This window comes from Haliotis rubra, unplaced genomic scaffold (genome assembly GCF_003918875.1).
Source record: "Haliotis rubra isolate DU_JTF1 unplaced genomic scaffold, ASM391887v1 Scf197, whole genome shotgun sequence".
Taxonomy (NCBI): Eukaryota; Metazoa; Mollusca; class Gastropoda; order Lepetellida; family Haliotidae; genus Haliotis; species Haliotis rubra.
Genome location: NW_025765969.1, coordinates 460,869 through 481,443, shown reverse-complemented (window position 1 = coordinate 481,443; position 20,575 = coordinate 460,869). Strand labels below are relative to the sequence as shown.

The following is a 20,575-nucleotide window of genomic DNA, read 5'->3' as shown; positions in this document are numbered from 1 at the left end:
CGGGTGATCAGGCTCACTGACTTGGTTGACACATATCATCGGCTCCCAATTGCGTAGATCCATGCTCATGCTGTCATGATCACTGGATTGTCTGGTCCAGACTGGATTATTTACAGACCGCCGCCATATAGCTGGAATATTGCAAAGTGCGGTGTAAAACTAAACTCACTCACTCACTTACCAGGCTGTTGTCTCGGGCAAGCTGCTATTTAGTGTTGATGAACAAGCTAATGCCAGAGTCCAGCTGTCATTGGTTCGACCAAGGTGCTACTACACAACTGCTGCTTTGTCACGGTGCAGGAATTGCGGCCTTATGGTTAAGGTGTTCACTCGTCACGCTGAAGACCTGGGTTCGATTCCACACAATGTACAGGATAGTTCTGGTTGGTGGTATTGAACGATGGAGGGCTGTGTTCCTAACGACTGAATTGACTTCAGCAGTGGATTCACTGAGCTCCACATAATGTTTATTTGCGTACAATGCCAAAAATAGGGAACCAATGGTAAATTAATTCTGAGTTGCTTGAGTATTGAAGTACATCAACATTGTAAGACCCTTCAGTATAAAACTGAGATGGTGTTAATGAAGCCTTTCAGCTTGCCAGATAACATTTCTTTACAGATCTACATTTCATGATCAAATGCAGATTCAGTTTAACATGGCCACGTAAAAATTGGAGTCATAATGGCTTTTAATAATTTTTTAATTATGTTAATTTATTCATACTGCTTTTGGACCGATTGAGCCTTTGTTGTCTGCCTAATACACTATAATGCTAGTAAGCATTGGACATAAATACTAGCAGCTGATAGGCTGGTTTGCACTCATTCAAGTTATGCATTTGGACAACTGTCTACAAATACACAAAAAATATAATCTTAAAACAAAAGCAACTAAACCCTTTCCTCACCAGTAAGTAACATCTGCTAAAGACAAAGTAGATTGTACAGGTCTGACATTTAAACCTTTATTGCAGTCTCATTTAATTTTGGAATGTTTAAGATTTTTGTCATTTATACAACTAGTTGAGTAGCAGACAGTATTTTGAATAAGCTACGGTAATTACTCAGTATGAATTAATGTTTCCTTAAAGCTAATTTATCGCATCAGTTTAAAGTTGTACAAAGAAATACTTTTGTGGGTATTTCAGGAAATTATTGCATCACACATGCAGAAAATCTGTGAAAACCTGTGTAATAATGTCAAGTTTTCATTGAGAGGTTGTTTGTCTCCTAGTTCCACAGATCACTTGAGTAAGTGAATTTAGTTGTATGCCGCTTTTAGCAATATTCCAGCAATATCACAGTGGGTAACACCAGAAATGGGCTTCACACCTTGTACCCATGTGGGGAATCGAACCCGGGTCTTCAGCGTGACGAGAGAGGTCTTTAACCACTAGGCTACCCCAACACCCCTACAATCACTTGAACCATCATATTAAGCAGAAGTATAGTTTTTAACTTTGCTCCTCACAAAAGTATGAAATAGTATTGTCCCAGGGGAGTAAGAATATATTGAATTCCCAAGGAATATCAGTGTCAAACGGGAATTATAATGTGAGTAAATTCTTAATGACTGTTATCTGGCACACTGCAACTCACAGAACCTGTGAAGATCTGGGTTAGAATTGACCTTCAGTAACCCATGCTTGTCGTAAGAGGCAACTAACAGGATAGGGTGGTCAGGCTCGCTGACTTGGTTGACACATGTCATAGGTTCCCAATTGCATAGATCGATGTTCATGCTGTTGATTCCTGGATTGTCTGGTCCAGACTCGGTTATTTACAGACCGCAGACATATAGCTGGAATATTGCTGAGTGCGGCGTAAAACTAAACTCACTCACTCACTCTCGCACTCACTCTCGCACTCACTCACTCACTGTAACTTCTAGTGAATAGAACATTATACAAAAGGGATGCTGGTTGCTACCCTGTCTTTCACCTGCCTTGTGGTTAATGTGTTCAGTCATCACGCTGAAGACCGGTTTCGATTCCTCACATTGGTTCTGTGTGAAGCCCATTTCTGGGGTCACCCACTGTGATATTGCTGGAATATTGCCAAAAGCTGTGTAAAACCATATTCACTGCAACTGCTATCAAGTCCAAATCATGTAACTGTGAGTTAATTTGAACTAATTACGTTCAGATTTGTGAGTTTTGTGTTATTCAGGTATGTTATGTTAGATACAGCTATGTTATGGACAAATCTTGGTAAATTAATAAATATGAACAAATTCTTTTAATGAAACCATGTTATGATTGCTTTGTACTGAAATACTCTGAAAATGCGTGGTCAGCTTTTTTGTGTTATTTGACAAAATGGCTTCAGAAATAGATTGTTCTGTGTATTTAGGCATCAGATGATCAAATTGAACAAGGTCATTTTGTCACACACTTATACTTTGTCATGCAGGTAAATATTTACTGTTAATGTCTTTTTCATGTATTTAAACTTTAAGTTGCTTACTTGTTTTTATTATGTGTCGTTACCATGGCTGCATGAATCTACTTTGAGGCAAACATGATACATATCGCGAATATTGGTAACAAATACAAATATTATGTAAGGGACCGTTCATAATTTATGGCTGGTGCGTGCGTGTGTGATATGATGATGATTTTAAGGGGGGGTCACCCATTTTGTTCTAGGGAGCTGGGGGTCAGCAATTTTTACACACTTGGCGTTCTAAGGGGTCAGCAATTTTTACATAAAATATGTTTAAAATTATGCTTAGAAATTATGGGGGGTGGGGGGCATTGATATTGTACATGACATGCATGGGGGGTCACTTATTTTGTACATAATTTTTTTTTTTTTTTGGGGGGGGGCATTCACATTTCACATGCTTCTCAATAAAAATCATCATCACCCCCCCAGCCATAAATTATGAACGGTCCCTAATGAATACAGTAACATGTCAGCAGTAGATGTATTATTTAATATGTGAGTGAAACAATAGCAAGGTAAATATTTGACATGGTTTGACCATGAAGAGAGGGTTAATTTCATAAGCCAGTGTGGTCACATTACTGTCAAATTGAAAATATAAGACTGTTGGTTATTATCTTGCCTGGTTTACATAAATTCCATTTTGTGTATCTCATAAAAATCATGATTATTTTATTCTGGTGACCACTAATAACGAATTGAATTCATGTATGGATATGGTTTGATTTACCAAATATGCAAATGAATAGTAACAGTTCTTTATTTTTCTGTAAAAATTGCATAATAAACTAAAAGGAATAGTTTTGCATGCACAAATTGCACAATCAGGAAATTCTCAACAACAATAGAATGACATCAACATTAGAGTTCCATTGTTTAGAATCATCATAATAGTTTCTTTGTTGAGAATCATCATAATAGATTCATTGTTGAAAAGGATGTATGTGTCATTGTAATGATTATAAGAGACTGACACCATTATGCCAGAAGTTCATCAAATGTGTTCACAGATGTTTCAGTTCATTTTGTTTTTGTATTTTTATACATGGCAGAAGCTGCATCTTTGACCCACTGTGTAGAAAAGGATTCAGTTTATTAATAAAAGCTGTATGTGTCAATACTTGTCCGTCACTTATTCCCACCCTTGAGGATCCGGGTTAGAATTGGTCTTCACTAAACCATGCTTGTAAGAGGCGACTAACGGGATCGGGTGGTCAGGCTGTCTGACCTGGTTGACACATGTCATCGTATCCCAATTGCATAGATTGATGTTCATGCTGTTGATCACTGGATTGTCTTGTCCAGACTTGATTATTTACAGATCACAGCCATATAGCTAGAATAATGCTTAGTGCTGCGTAAAACTAATTAGGAAATAAAGTTCGCTCTACCCCAATGTGTTTTGTAATAAAGTATAGTTTTGCCCTGAACTATTATAATTAAAGCACGAGGACGGTAGTCCGAGTGCTTTGATATTATAATAGTTCAGGGCAAAACTATACTAATACTATTAAGCTATTGAAACAAAGATAAACTTTATCTTTCTAAGATGCTAAATTTAATACTTTCTAAGGATAATTACAATTAATTTAAGGCAGAAAACAAATGGCGATTGTCGGTGACCTAAATTAAGAATCCTGCGCACAGGGCTAACTGGTGCGCTGTTCTATTGATGTGGCTGCCCCTACGTTAAGGCGAGCGTTACCAGAAAAAACAAATGATAACAGTTTGATGGCCGGTTTACGTTGGGATTAAATATCTTCTCTGAATTATTTTAATTACATCTGTCATTAAGCGTAAACCATATGGGGCAATATGAGCGTCGCATTTCTACTACCAGCGTAAGTTTAGATCAGTACATCAGATGAAGCTGAGTAGTCAAAGCGACATTCCACGATTGCATTGTGGGAATGTAAACATTGCGAGCGTAACCGTGTCGCTGAAAACTTGTGAGTCGAATTGACACATTTTAACCGTCGTAAAACATAAACGTAATGTTTCCACCAGTGATGTTAGCTGCGTGAAGCAACTGCAAACCAAGAAACGGGATGCAACGGAGTAGTTTACTGTACGAGGCGATGACAACTGACATGCATCGTGACGTCACTTACATTGTGACGTAATGTAAAATAATTCGATTACGAGGGGGCACACTAGAATGGCGCAGTGACGGGAAAACGTCATTCAATTGTTACGTCATCAAAAAACTATACCTTTATTGTCTCATAATGTATTTATTTTTCGATTGTTCTAACCGCTAGGCATCTTAGAAACTAAATTAAACTCACTCACTCACTCATTTATTCCCCATGACATGTCCTTGCTAGGCATGGCTCAAGACCACACATTTTTGGTACATGTATTTTGTTTTGAATTTTTGCCAACCAATGAGAATATTGATCAGAATAAATGCATGTATTTTAGTTATATTTGGCTTAAAGTTGTTTGGGTCTGTTTTTTTATTGCTGAGAAGCTAATGCTGTTTACCATATCTTACATAACCTACTTACAATGTGGTGGATCATTGTTGTTTGATGGCCAGGCAAATGAAACTGAAATTTAATTTATTTTTCATTTCCTGATGGTGTCTTTTCATTCAGTTGGTTGAACAGGAAACAAGTGTTGCCTAAAGTACATGTTCAAGGTCAGGAGATGTTTCATGTATTGAACTTTAAGGATGTAGAAAACACCTCATGGATTCTCAGCAACCAATCAACTATGAGCAGCTGCCACCTGTTGATTGGCTTTGCATGAAAACATTGTAAACTGTTGATTGGCTCTGCATGAAAACATGGCCAGCTGTTGATTGGCTCACAAGGAAAACATTGTAAACTGTTGATTGGCTCTGCATGAAAACATGGCCAGCTGTTGATTGGCTCACAAGGAAAACATTGTAAACTGTTGATTGGCTCTGCATGAAAACATGGCAAGCTGTTGATTGGCTCACAAGGAAAACATTGTAAACTGTTGATTGGCTCTGCATGAAAACATGGCCAGCTGTTGATTGGCTCACAAGGAAAACGTTGTAAACTGTTGATTGGCTCACAAGGAAAACATTGTAAACTGTTGATTGGCTCTGCATGAAAACATGGCAAGCTGTTGATTGGCTCTAGGAAAAACTTGATTGGCTCACAAGGAAAACCTTGTAAGCTGTTGATTGGCTCTGCATGAAAACATGGCAAGCTGTTGATTGGCTCACTAAAGGAAAACATTGTAAACTGTTGATTGGCTCTGCATGAAAACATGGCCAGCTGTTGATTGGCTCACAAGGAAAACGTTGTAAACTGTTGATTGGCTCACAAGGAAAACATTGTAAACTGTTGATTGGCTCTGCATGAAAACATGGCCAGCTGTTGATGGCTCACAAGCTGTCACAAGGAAAAACGTTGTAAACTGTTGATTGGCTCACAAGGAAAACGTTGTAAACTGTTGATTGGCTCTGCATGAAAACATGGCCAGCTGTTGATTGGCTCACAAGGAAAACATTGTAAACTGTTGATTGGCTCACAAGGAAAACATCGTAAACTGTTGATTGGCTCACAAGGAAAACGTTGTAAACTGTTGATTGGCTCACAAGGAAAACAGTAAACTGTTGTAAACTGTTGATTGGCTCACAAGGAAAACATTGTAAACTGTTGATTGGCTCTGCATGAAAACATGGCAAGCTGTTGATTGGCTCACAAGGAAAACATTGTAAACTGTTGATTGGCTCTGCATGAAAACATGGCCAGCTGTTGATGGCTCACAAGGAAAACGTTGTAAACTGTTGATTGGCTCACAAGGAAAACATTATAAACTGTTGATTGGCTCTGCATGAAAACATGGCCAGCTGTTGATGGCTCACAAGGAAAACATTGTAAACTGTTGATTGGCTCACAAGGAAATCATTGTAAACTGTTGATTGGCTCAGAAGGAAAACCTTGTAAGCTGTTGATTGGCTCACAAGGAAAACATTGTAAACTGTTGATTGGCTCTGCATGAAAACATGGCCAGCTGTTGATTGGCTCCTGTTGTAATAACAACTTACACATGGCTCAAGTGTTAATCGCTTGAAACAATGTGTACATCCTCAAAGGCTAGCAACCTTCTCTGTGTCGTACAGAGGTAGCCTAGTGGTCAAAGCATTTGCTCATCATGCCAAAGACCTGGGTTCTTTTCCCCACATTGGTACAATGTGTGAAGCCCATTTCTGGTGTCCACCGCCGTGATGTAGCTGGAATATTGCTAAAAGCAGGGTCAAACACTCACGAATGAGATGATGAACATGTCATGCACATGTCTGCAATACCAGTGTCTGATTATTAAGACTGCAGGGGCTGTGGGGTAGCCTAGTGGTTAAAGCGTTGGCTCGTCACGCCGAAGACCCGGGTTCGAATCCCAACATGGGTACTATGTGTGAAACCCATTTCTGGTGCCCCCCGCTGTGATATTGCTGGAATGTTGCTAAAAGCAGAGTAAATGTAAACTCGCTCACTAGGGCTGCAATGTATCATATCACAGACATTTGGTAACAACTACAGTCACAAAACATCAGTTGATGTATTATGCATTACATCCAGGGATACAACCAAATATATGTTTGACAGGTTAGCCGTGTTAATCTACCATGACCAGCGACCTCATTACTGCCACATCAATCATACAAGAATGCTGACTATTATGATTATGCCTGGCTTGAATATATTCAACTAAAAACACAGCTTTTTAAAAAATTAATGACTATTCATTTCTAGTCATTACAAATAGTGAAATGAATTGATGAAGGGATATGGTTTGATTCACTGAATATCCAAGTGAATTGTAACAGGCCTACTTACTAAGAATTCTACACTGACAGCGTGAAATACTCGACTGACTGACTGAGTTTGGTTTTACGCCACTTTTAGCAATATTCCAGCAACATCATGGCGCGGGACACCAGAAATGGGCTTCACACATTGTACCCATGTGTGGATTCAAACCTGGGTCTTTGGCGTGACAAGCCAACGCTTTAACCACTAGGCTACCCCACCGCCCTGAAATACTTGAATTTGATTGGACAATCAATAAAATTAGACACTATCAATCCTGGATTGAAAATGTGTCTGATTTCAACCGCTTCAAGTATACAACATTTTACTACTTTGTTTCACCACCAACATGGCTAATATCAACACAACAGACGTGATGGAAATGCTTCTAAAACATTTATTAAATTTTATGATTTTTCCTCCACAATTATTAGGGAACCTCCCTAACCCATTACTTTGTATTATAAAAATATTAAACTCAATTACAATGCTCAGCCCCAAACATAGACAAACAATATCTGACTTATAAATCAGAAAGCCTTGTCAAAATACATCCCTATTTATACAAAATTTGCAGAAAAACTTTAGTAAGCATATGCCTACTCAGGGCTTGATTTAGTGATTTGTTACTTGCACCGGTGCAACCCAATATTATACACAGTGCAACCTAATTATTTGTCTAAATTGCACCAGGTGCAAGTCCATTTTTGAGAAATAAATCAACAATAAATCTGACATTATAAACATAATTATGTCAGCTCATTTTTCTTCTAAACTTTGAATAATTCAATAGCATATTTCTGCCATTACATATTGCAATAAAAGCAGTGCAACTGGAATTTGGCTGGTGCAGCTAGGTAGGTTTTTATCTTTGGTTGCACCTGGTGCAAGTAGGTAAACATCCCTTAAATCGAGCCCTGCTACCTGGTAAATGGTGTATTTGTTTCCGTATAGAAAGGGAAATTTGCAAGATAATGGTCAGGCGACACCAAATTTATGCCACTCATACTCCATCATGTCCCGATGCATCGTTAAAAAAATACATGCCAAAAACTGAACCACCAGAATTCTGCTCTCTGTCAGCTTCCCGCAAGGCTGTCCCTGCTGGTGATCTATGTTTGTACACTTTGACAATAGCCACAATCCAGTCCCAAATGATGAAAACAATTTCCAAGGAATCCCAAGTTAGTCGCATGTACACAAATCATTGTGTTAGGCCAGCACTGTCACGCTACGCGTTCGGCTTCAAATGAAATTTAGAAACTATCAATTCGGTCTAACATTCATCCAATTTCCAAACACAGAAATATGAACAAAAGTTTCATGTGATCTGCCTCATGTAGACGATGTCCCTTTCAGCCTAATCGATGTTCTTTGTTTTGTTCGTTTACCCATTGGTAAGGAGTTTGTGATCATGAAATAGAGTTACGGGATCTTTCTCTTTTAGGTTTGGATTTGGTTTTGTTGGTTTAGATATGTTGATAATCTACTGAAACAAATTCCTTTGAGTGATTAGGCAACATAGTGATAAAAAAATATATGTAAAAAGATCAGGGAAAACCAGTGATGACACCATGTGTTCAGATCAACACATCCTGCTCTTCTGATAGAGCTTTCCACTCACAATTTTTGAAAAAGGCAATCTGTGCCAAACATTCTGAGACTACGAGCCAGAACTTGGGGCACAGTAGTGCAGTGGTATGGCCTGTCGTGCTGAAGGCCCAGGTTCGATCCCTGGTGGAGGCACCTAGGTTCAGGACCCGAGGTGGGCACATTTGCGTAGTATCCTTGGACAAGATACTTAGATCCACATTGTCTCAGTTCACCCAGCTGTAAAATTGGTAACTGTGAGGATGTGCTGGTAATGTGAGTGTTAGTTGATTGCGCCTAACAGACAGCATGGCTGTATGATCCCCAGGGAGTTGAAAAGGTATCGGAATGTACGATGGTGTACTATGACCGGGGATAGTAATGTATGTAGTGCCGTGAGCAGGCAATGTGCCTGGATATGAGCACCATATAAGCGGACTATTACTATTACTATTAGTATTTGGATTAGAATTTAGTGTATTTGTGGACTTTCGATAGCTGAGCTCACTCGGCCAGACAATTTTACCACACTGGGGCTAAAGACTAGTGGCTAAAGTCACAGACTGAAGTTGTAGCTATACTAATTACACTGGTACATATCTGGCTTTTGACAATTTTAGGACACATTGATGTTGTAAATGATGGATTGTCGGTTTCCTGTGAACGCATGAATGATTTCTGCACCTACTGATGATGGAGAAGACTTGTACCAATGCAAGATGTTCTTCCTTTCAGGGCTTCGCGGTTATGGCAGTTATTACGAAGCTTGTTCAACCTATAAGTCCTGGCGAGGGCTGTCTGATCAGACGCTTCCAGTGGAATCAGACCAGTCCTCCATGGATCCAGATCAGTCCGTGTCCACAAGGAATTTACCTGAACCAATCGGCGGACTATATTACTGCCCGCATTGTGACAAGGCGTTCACCAGTCAGGGCTCCAGGAGGAACCATATTGTGTCTGTTCATGGGAAGGTGACCTTCCCGTGTGTTTGTGGGAAGGTTTACAGCTACCAACCTGGGCTTATCAGACACAGAAAGACTTGTCCATTTTGCACCTGAGATGGAATGTGTGGATTTGTTGTTCCATTGAATAAATATTTGGTGATCATAGACTCTGGAATGAAGGCACATCCTGTTCATGTCCTTTGGAAGGTCACGATCCCAGTGTTTCAGCCACAGATTCTGGGATCAAGACACATCTTGTTCATGTCCTTGAGAAGGTCATGATCCAAGTGTTTCAACCATAGACTCTGGGATCAAGTAACATCCTGTTCATGTCCTTTGGAAGACCATGATCCCATTGTTTCAGCCATAGACTTTAGGATCATGTCTCATTCTGTTCATGTTCCTACATGGGTCACAATCTCCTGTTTTTAGTGAAGAGATCAAGGCACATGCTCTTCATGTCCAGGGGAAGATCACAGTCCTCTGTGTTTCAGCTAAACAGCTTCTGCAAATATCAAGTGTTTGAGTTTGGACTCGGTAACATTGTAATTCTTAAGGGCATTGCTCTGTACTTCAGGTTATTTCTGGGAACGTACTATTGACACAAGTCTACACGTTCTGATGTGACAGGACAATAAACAATCATGGTCTCAGGTAGATTTTTGACATACTCCTTGCACACTCTGCCCTTCTTACAAGCATGGTGTATAACTTTAGGGTGAACATCTGGAGGGCATTGTCAAATTGGACACTTCAGTGAAAAACATGGCCCATGCTATTCCCTATTTTTACTCTTACCATTTGTCCCAGTGATATTTCAGGTGAATGATTGACTTGCCTTAGCATGTGTTTATGATAACTAGACATATCATACATAGAAGGGTTCGATTGGGAGAACTTTAAGCTTCAGTGAGGGGAATAATTTATGGGCTATTTGGTGTCTCTAGGAGAGTGATCATTTATCATTTAGTGAAAAGTGTTCAGCTACCAGAATTCTTTCATGTCCTTTGACATTTGTCTCCCCACACACGTTTTATCAAGGAGGATAAATATCTTAATGTCCTTTGGGCCTTTTAAGAAAAAACAGTTTTGTAGTCAGAAAGATTTGTGTTCTACACGGTTAGGAACACTTCACACATTGTTTTATGGAAAGTGTTGACATTGTGTTTAGGTTGGAAGATTGTTGAAATTCTACAGACTCAGTTAACCTTTCTTTGGTTTACTAATAATCAGTTTTGAATAAATCAATGTGAATGCACCTCTTTCAGCTGGGTTGTTAGTGTTTCAAGCATGTGAGTAATAAGTGGAAAATAAGGAAGTGATTAAGGGCATGCACTGAATGACATGACTGGTATTCATGATAAAGAGTGTTTCAGAACTTGGTATTGTTGAAATCTGGCATATTGTTGAATTATTATTGAATACACATCTATTCCTCAGAACACTGTGGTAAATCCCAAAAAAAGTTTTGAAAAGGAGAAAATTACTGTGGATTCCTTATCTGTCATAGAGTATTGGATGAGATATATAGGACTCTTCTGTCTCTCTGGCTGAAGCATTTCCCTGGTTTTAGAACATAGAAAATCCTCTCTAACATGATCTAGAACAAATCTTTTGTTTCTTTCAGATTTTCAAGGTTGTGGCAACTTTTCGAGAAGCCTTCAGCCCAATCGCAATGTCAACCAGTGGTATGGTGCAAAAATCAGAAAAAGGAACGAAAACTCACTTTCATTTGACAAGAATTTTGTCCAGTTTAATATTCCCAACCCAGGAATGATCAGTTCTAGTCAAGTTGGTGGTTCTCGAGCAGGTTCTGAACTCTCCGGGGGCTGTTACCCATGTCCAGAGTGTGGCAAAGTGTTTGCCAGTACGGGAGCTCGGTGCAATCACGTGGCAGCTGTACACAATAAGAAAACCTATAATTGTGTGTGTGGGAAATCCTATGCTTACAATACAGGCTTGTTGGCTCACAGGAAGAATTGTCCTGTTGTAGCAAATGCAGGGCCTTGATTCATTAGTTTAATTGTTAGCGAAGTTGATTTACATCCTCAGTCTTTAGAACAAAAAAAGTTATAAAGGTTCTGTGTGTGGCAAATCTTTGGAAACATTTTACAAGAACATATTCTGTCCATCACTTGTAACAATAATACTGATCACTTCAGCCTGTAGGGATATGTTTCACAATTGCTTCAAACCTTTCTGAAGAACTGGTTTTAAGGCTGTGGTGAGATTTCTTTCTCAGGAAGATGTGTTGTGACGTTCTGGAAAAAACATACGTGGTGTTTGCCATAGTGGTGGTCTGATTAATTGAAATAATCGAAGATTGGTCACAGTGACTAAACGACCTAGCAATTTTCTCATAATCGAACACGAACAATTTTGGAATATTTGTTTGCATTAACAATATTTTTCACAAGGTTGGTTTTGTTTGTCATTAAATTTACATTTCATATGCACTACAAATACGTTCCAGGTCCGATCGAAGTAAACTTAGGCTCAGTATTATCTATTATACATACCGTTTGAACCTTTACCTAAAACACTTGAACGATTCCGAATGCTATTTTCCGCACGATCGCTTCCGAGTGATACACGCAATAAGTAAACAGTCACTGAAAATAGCGTTTTTGTCAATATTCAAGGATGTCATCTTTAGAAAATATAAGCAAACAGTAACCATGTCATTAGAAACCCATAAGCGTATATACTGCAGGTCAAATATCTGTGTTTTATGCAGATTTTCGTTTGTTGATAGATCAGTGTCAGCGACCAGGGAAGAGAAAATCCAAAAACCGTTTTGTAAGTCCCACCGAACCCTAACAAGTAGTCATTCTAACCCCAACAAATAGTCGTTCTCTGATTAATTAAATCTGTCTGTCCGTCTCGCGTTTGATTGGATGGTCATAGGTCACTCAAAGGTTAGCAGGCGCGACCTTCTACTAGGTTTTGTTAGACTCATTATAGCTTTGTAACGAATAATACTGAGCCTAAGTTTACTTAGACTGGTTCCAGGTCATGATTGAATTTATCTGAAAGACTCCAGAAAATATATGTTCCTAACATACTAGTCATCCTTTAAAGATGTGAAATTTGCAGATGCATATTGTGCAATTTGCAAAAAACATCCCTGAAGAATTACGTTTTTTCTTATTTTTTTGCGCATTAAGAAACATTACACGGAAATTTGATAAATGATGCTAACCAATTATTTCCGATGATTGATCGGTTGTAATGAACCAATCACCAATTATGAGATTTTAACCAATTAACCAAAGTGATCAAGTGTTGTGCTTTTCTGAAACATGAATGAGAATTTTTGTTTGGTACAAAGTGACCAAGGTTTGTGTTTTAGTAAAATATGAATAAGAGGTTTTGTTTGGTACCACGTGATAAAAGGGTTTTGTTTACGTGAAACATGAAGCTATTATTTTTTTTGTTGCTCTCTGATGTTGAAGTCCTTCGTTTGAGTGCATTTGTGATTTGTCTTTCGCGAAAACTGATATTACCTGGCAGTTCCAAATGAAAAATAATAAAGCACACACAGTTATGTTAATTTGAATATTCTACATACCTTGTTATTTCTGAATGTCATGCTGGCATTGGACTTGGTTGACACGTGTCATCGTATCCCAATGGTGTAGATCAATGCTCATGCTGAAGAATAATGACAATTATTATGGATATATAACTTCTTTTATTCTGTGAAGCAAGTGACAACGACATTAGAATCTATGTCGAAACGTCGACGCCACAGAATAAAAGAAGTTGTATATCCATAATAATTGCCATTATTCTTCATCAACTCAACTTCTAAAATGCCAATCAAAGAAAAGCTCATGCTGTTGATCACTGGATTGTCTGGTCCAGACTGGATTATTTACAGACTGCCGCCATATAGCTGGAATATTGCTGAGTGTGGCGTAAAACTAAACTCACTCACTCATGTCGAGGGTATGTTTGTGATGGTTTTTGTTTCTGGGTGTTGAAATGTCTGAACTGATATCAGAAAATGGAGGCAAGTGCTGACATCTGATTGGCTGAGGAACCACTCGTTCTTTCAGGACTACTGATGGGATCTCCTCTGTCGGATGTATCAAATCATGATGTAGAGAGGTATCAGATCAAGTGTAGAAGATCTGACTTTTGGAGGTCAGGTCATTACAGCTTCTAAACAATTGTGCAGCAGTGATTGGCTTTAGTGATATTACTTCCCTCATGGTAATGCATTCGTTTATAAGTACCGTTGAGTATGAGAATGTGTTTCTTGGCGGTTTGACCAAGGGTTTGTATTTTAGAACATTGTAAATCACTTGACCATTTTTCATTAGATCTGAAAAAACATGTTCCAAATAAAGATGTGTTGAACACATGCCCTGTTTGCTGCTGTTTGTGGTTTATTATATTCATAAGGGACTGAGATTTCTGAGTTTGTGGAAAGTGATGTGTTCACATTCTCTTCCCACAGAGGTTACTTGTCATATCTTCCTACGAACCTCTGTTCTAATACGGCCCTTTCATGGTGCGAGTGTTCAGGATTCGTGATTGGTTGCAATCAGATTTAGTTGTGTAGTATCAGTTTATTGCATGAAGGCCAGAGGCCCATATACAGAATAAATATGTATGATATATACAACATATACAACATGCGACACACACGTTACATTGAATCTCTTCTCAATATAAGCGCGTGATAAATAAATAGAGCTACCTTATATTGTAATAGGGATGCTTTACATGAAAGTATTGAATACAGTTTTGTAGCATTAATATTTGATTGTAGCCATTGAGGAAAATACAGTTGCCTTAAATCATTATATGCAGGACAAAGAAATAGAAAGTGTAATTCATTCTCTACAGTATTACAAAATGGACAGAACCTTTGTGATTTTATAATAGATGAATATCTTCCTTGATTGATATATAAATCATTTAGGCCAAGTCTCAGGCGCATGAAAACACTACGAAGCTTTTACTACGTGAAGTTGTATAGATAATCGACTCAGGTTCAAGTAAAGATTTAAACTCACGATAGCAATCATATCTTGAACTTTCATATAAAGATGAATGCCAGTCTTGTTTAAAGATATCAATAGCCCTGGTACGAAAGAGTTTGATAAATGCATTAACGTCGCCCAGGGTTTGGGATAGCCAAACAAATCCAAAGCCGTATCTAAACAAAAGAATCTGAATCACGGGTTGCCCAAGTATTTTTACCAATATTATCAAGATGGACAATCATATTGTAGGTTTTTGGGCAGGCGATGTTCTGGCATATTTATTACTTTACACCAGTACTTTAAACAGCGAGAGTAAGAAATTATGTACAAAGGAAATCTCCCACATTCACCGTGACACCATATTATTAGGGGTAGACATCCCAACATTTAAAAACCTTTACATGCAAGAAGGTGAACCTTTTCAATGGCATAAAATTCTTATTGCCCCAAATTTCAGACCCATAAAGAAGAATAGGCTGTACTTGGGAATCAAACAATTTGAAAATATATTGGGACCAACAACCCCCAACTTTTGGTATAACAGAGAGCAATTGAAGTGCTGGGCCCTTTTCCCTCTAATTGCCAAATTAATAATGGATTTGTTCAGATTTAGTGTATGTGTAAACAGTATCCCTAGATATTTATATTCGTTAACAACAGTCATAACGCTCACATTTAAAAGTACCACTTTTCTGTAGCTGCCGTTGATACCCTTACGAAAAACAACAATTTTGGTCTTTTCAAGATTAACATCAAGTCACCAGTTATCTGAATAAGATGAAAGTGTATCAATTTGTCTCTGAAGGCCAATAACAGTACTTGACATAAGGATCACATAAATTAGGCAAAAAGTAAAATAAAAGTTCAACAAGATCAGGAAATAATTGGATGCCATGTCTGCCAGATTGTATAACGTCAAAAATATAGTTCGTTGATAAAGAATGAGAAAAGTATGGGGGCTTAGAACACAGCCTTGTCGTACACCAGTAGGACAATCAAAATAGTCACTGAAAGCATCATCACATCGAACACAAGACTTTACATTTGAATACATTGACCTGATAATATCAAACATTTTCCCTTTAAGACCCCTATTTCTAAGACATTTCCACATTTTATCTCTGTCAACAGAATCAAAAGCCTTTCTAAAATCAACAAAGGCTACATACAATTTTCTTTTACTAAAAGCTAAACATCAGCTCAATTACTGAGTATACAGTAAAAATATGATCAAAGGTTGAGTATTCCTTTCTAAATCCAGCTTGTGAATCTGGGATCAAGTCCCTCATATTTGACCACTGTGTTAGCCTATTGTTGATAATAGATACAAATGTTTTACCAACAACACTTGTCAGAGATATGCCCCGATAATTGTTAGGGTTATTTATGTTTCCATTCTTAAATAATGGAACAATTATTGATTTAGCCCGGAAAACATCTAGAATCAAATATCCGATTAAAGCTTTTAACTAGAAACGGCATTATCTCAGGCAAGGCAGTTTTGATCATCTCTGAAATAACACCATCCACACCAGCAGACTTTCCAACTTTAAGGCGAGATACAGCATCAACTATTTCTAATTCTGTAATAGGAGACTCAAGTAGAAACTTATCAACATCACTAAACTCGTCACATCCATTATCTGTATCTATTGTGTCATCATGTACATCATAGATAATATCGTCCTTAGACAACAAGTCCCTGAAGTGGCAAACCATTCTGTTTGTGATATACTTGATACGGTGGGGAGCCTCTTTGTAGGGTGCGAATATTTTGCCAAAACAGCCTAGGACTGTGGAGGGTACTATTTAGTCGACATAGCCTTGAGTTTTGCACTCCACAGCTTAAAAGCTCTCTACAGGAACTCTTATACTTATTTCTAATTTTACAATAGCTCCTCTTGATTCTGCTCAGTGCGACAGCGCCTAAACCGCCTAAGAGCCTTCCTTGATTCGATCTAGCTACATTACACTCCTTGTTAAATTTAAGTTTACGATTTAGATCACCTTGTCTAAACTGTCTCCTCATACAAGATGCTGAATCTAATATACACTTTATGAAATTGTCTATGCCCTCTTCAAGAGAAGTCTCCAATTTACTAAATATTGACTCATTATTGGCATCCAAACTTGCTTTGAGAGAACTTATAAATTCATTCTGCTTAGAAGCATCCCATACAAATTTACTAAAACTAGGAGTCTTAGCACAATCAACTGTCGGTTAGACCGGTATGTACAAGGAAACCTGAACGACAACTCCAGAGGAAGATGGTCAGAATCAGGTCTATCGCCAACATTTAACTTTTCTACGAACTCAAACAAATCAGCAGATGCAAGAAAATAATCAACGACACTTGAGCCATTTGCTCCAACAAATGTAAACTCTCCACCTCTGTCTCCTTCTACTCTACCGTTCATTATGAACAAGTTTACACACATAACACAGATTCAGTAGTACACTTAAATTTGTTAACGATACTGTCATGTGACACACGCTGGTCAACAGGAGCATTATCTACATCTGTATAGATATCATCATTACCAAATTCATCCCGATCTTCGCAAATAGGATTATTTTCATTATTACTAGTACGAAAGCATTAAAATCGCCACATAGCAGTACATGCGAAGTAGACATATCAGACCAGTTGTCTAATAAAAACGACTCCAGTCTTTCAATGAGACATCTTGTATCAGTACTTCGGTCGTAAAATGTAGAATTCACAGGGGGAACATATATACAAACAAGAAATAAGTCATTTGGTAGATTAAATACAAATCTATGGAATTTCAAACACACAAAATTGTTGATTTCAGTCTTCAGTTCAACACATTTGTTTGCAATGTCCTGTCTCACACATACACACACGCCACCTGAGTGTCTGCCAGATGTGGACAGCTTAGCTGCTGGGGCAATCAGCGACGTTGTTTCAAAAGTGATCATTTGCAAGGCCTCGGTTATTTCCGTATGCTTCGGGAAAACTAGAACCTCTTTCCCTGCGCGATGCGCAAACGTTTCTTATAGACAAAACTCAGTCATGTAAATGGCGGATCAAAGGCGTCTCCATCGCCCTCGTTGACAACGGACAAGCTAGCCATTAAATGTCTTGTGTGTCACATCAACACACGTTCCTGGCAGAGGAGGGATATTTGTGACCCAACATTTGCTTGTATTAGTCAAGTTGATGTAACACGTGTTCTGATTGGACAGAAAGAAGGGAGATAATTCGTGTTGTGATTTTATGCCGCTAGGGGATTTTACGAGAACCGGGAAATATGACAGTATTAGAACAGAGGTTCGTAGGAAGAAATGACAAGTAACCTCTGTGGGAAGAGAATGATTCATAAGTGTAAGAGACTGAGATTTCTGAGTTTGTGGAAAGTGATGTGTTCACTGCACTAACAGAAATTTTATATCTTCACTGCAGTGAAAATATCCCAATGTCTGACCTACTAGACATATGAAGCATAATCTCTATATAACTGCTTGATAAGGAGATCTTACAAGGAGAAGACCTTGACTGTCTACAGTGGAAGACAAATGTTCCCTTCATTAAAATATAGGGGCGATGGGGTAGCCTAGTGGTTAGAGCGTTCACTCGTCAAGCCGAGGACCCGGGTTCGATTCCCCACCTGGGTACAATATGTGAAGCCCGTTTCTGGTGTCCAATATCACAATATTGCTGGAATATTGATAAAAGCAGCATAAAACTAAACTCACTCACTCACTCATTAAACTATACATAATGCACATATCTATCACCATCCTTTGTAAATTCCTCTCTACTGCATTTTTAGTTTTGCATATTGTGTTGGGGTACTTTGTGAAAGCACACGACAATCTGTGCAAAAGTCGTTACTGTTTATGAGTCCCAGCTTTGATCTGTCATAATCCGTAGGTTTGATTGTTTATGGACTCCCACATGGGTACAATGTGTGAAGCCCATTTCTGGAGTCCCCCGCCGTGATGTTGCTGGAATATTGCTAAAAGCGGCGTAAAACGAAACCAAACTCAGTCAGTCAGTTTATGGACTAGTAATAGCTGAGCTACGTGATTCTGGCTTCAGACTTGTTGCTATAGTCTCTGTTGAGTAGTAAATGAAGGACAACTGATCTTGCCTATGTCAATGTTAAAGTGAAATATTGAGACTGATATCTGAAACTGCAGCCTTTGAATACTTCTGTTACATGGAATGGAACCCTGGACCTACACAATCTAGAGCTTGAACCCTTCTTCCTTGCAGATCCTGATGGCACAAACGATTATTTCTCAACTTTGGCCAGTCAGGCTCATCTTCAGTATCATGGAGTTGAAACAGAGGACAGAGGACTTCATTCGGACTTTACCATGCCTGGGATCTCCCTGACCCGAACCTTGAGTCAATCTGTCGCCTCAAGGAAGGACAGGTGGGGAGGCGGTGGAAACTACTGGCCCTGCCCCCAGTGTGGGAAGGTGTTCACCCACCCTAATACAAGGAAGTTGCATAAGGAGTCTGTTCACGACAAAGTCCGTTACTCCTGTGTGTGTGGCAAGATCTACACCTTGAAGAAAACCTTATTGTCGCACCAGAAGATTTGTAAAATCTTCTCAGCTTCTCAGGGATAGATGAATTTTTGTGTGGTCTTTGGTTGGTGTTTATTCTCATTGCTGAGAAAACTTTCAGTTTTCATATTTGGAGTATTCTCAAGTTACTTTACGCACATCGAGTTGTATCAAATATGTGCCAGACAAACCATGGTTAGATAATGTCAGCATTGTCCTATGTCATCGGGGCGTGTCAGCAATCACCATGCCTGACATCCTGATTCATCATGGTTGGTTGTAGTTGTTTAACGTCACACTCAGCAGTATTCCAGCTATATGGCGGCGGTCTGCAATTAATCAAATCTGGACCAGAAAATCCAGTGATCAACAGCATGAGCAACGATCTAAGCAATTGTGATATGATGCCATGTGTCAACCAAGTCAGCGAGCCTGACCACATCCCGTTATTCGCCTCTTAGGACAAGTATGGGTTACTGAAGACCAGTCCTAACCCTGATCTTCATGGGTCAAGTTGTCTTGTGTCAGGCAACACTTGCTTCTAATGTCGGACAAAAAGGTTGGCATTTAAATTAAGCTGATCCACATGTGGTAGGTTCCTGAAGCACCTTGAAGGTACTTGTTACCCATAATGGTTCTTGATTGCGGTGTGGTAGCGTGGTTGTTGAAGTGTTCACTCGTCATCCCTGGGACAAGGGTTCAATTCATGACACGGTTAAAATGTATAGAGCCTATTTCACGTGTCATCCACCAAAATGTTGCTGGAATATTGCTGAACTCAGCGTAAAACCCATCTTACTCTCTCTTGGTGCGTGGCATTAAAACTACAAATTGTCTTGCATGCGTACTGCTGTATATGCACAATAATCTTGAATGCATCATTAAACCTTATTTCATGAATGACACAAATCTCAAAGAACTGTTAATCTTTGAAGTTTTCTCGATAATAGCAGAAAATGCGTACCTGGTGGGATGTCATGTGCCTATAACCGTCTATTGTCTCACAGGCAGCTTGGGTGATCCGCAGTAATGATGAACTGTGGAACTCTGTCAGCAGTTTGAGCACACTTTGGTGTTGAGTTTAATGCATTATAAAAATATATATATTATTATTATTATCATAATCCAGTGATTTGTTTGTCTCGTTTTGTTATTGTATTGCTGTAAATGTGGAGACAAGGAAACTGTTACTATGACCTGAATAAAGGCAGAGATTGACCAGTTGGCTCTTGTGTCTTAGCTAGACTGACCATCATTATT

General features: G+C 38.8%; 1 protein-coding gene across 16 annotated transcripts in view; it reads left to right on the top strand.

The window, feature by feature from the left end:
- The window catches only part of LOC124274985, a 99,182-nt gene that overhangs the window by 20,923 nt on the left and 57,684 nt on the right, over window positions 1–20,575 (top strand). Inside the window, exons 2-3 of one of the 16 annotated variants that reach the window (XR_006898099.1) lie at window positions 9,567–10,429; window positions 11,403–12,149. The exons of 13 other annotated variants lie outside the window; for them this stretch is intronic. Coding sequence is in view for 2 of the 3 variants with exons in the window: in XM_046710368.1 (XP_046566324.1) it covers window positions 11,403–11,552 (150 nt within the window). In the remaining variant the exon portion in view is untranslated. Of the gene's footprint in view, window positions 1–9,566; window positions 10,430–11,402; window positions 12,150–19,016; window positions 19,660–20,575 lie in introns of those variants that run through there. 2 more of the 16 variants (XM_046710370.1, XM_046710368.1) reach the window with 2 other exon arrangements.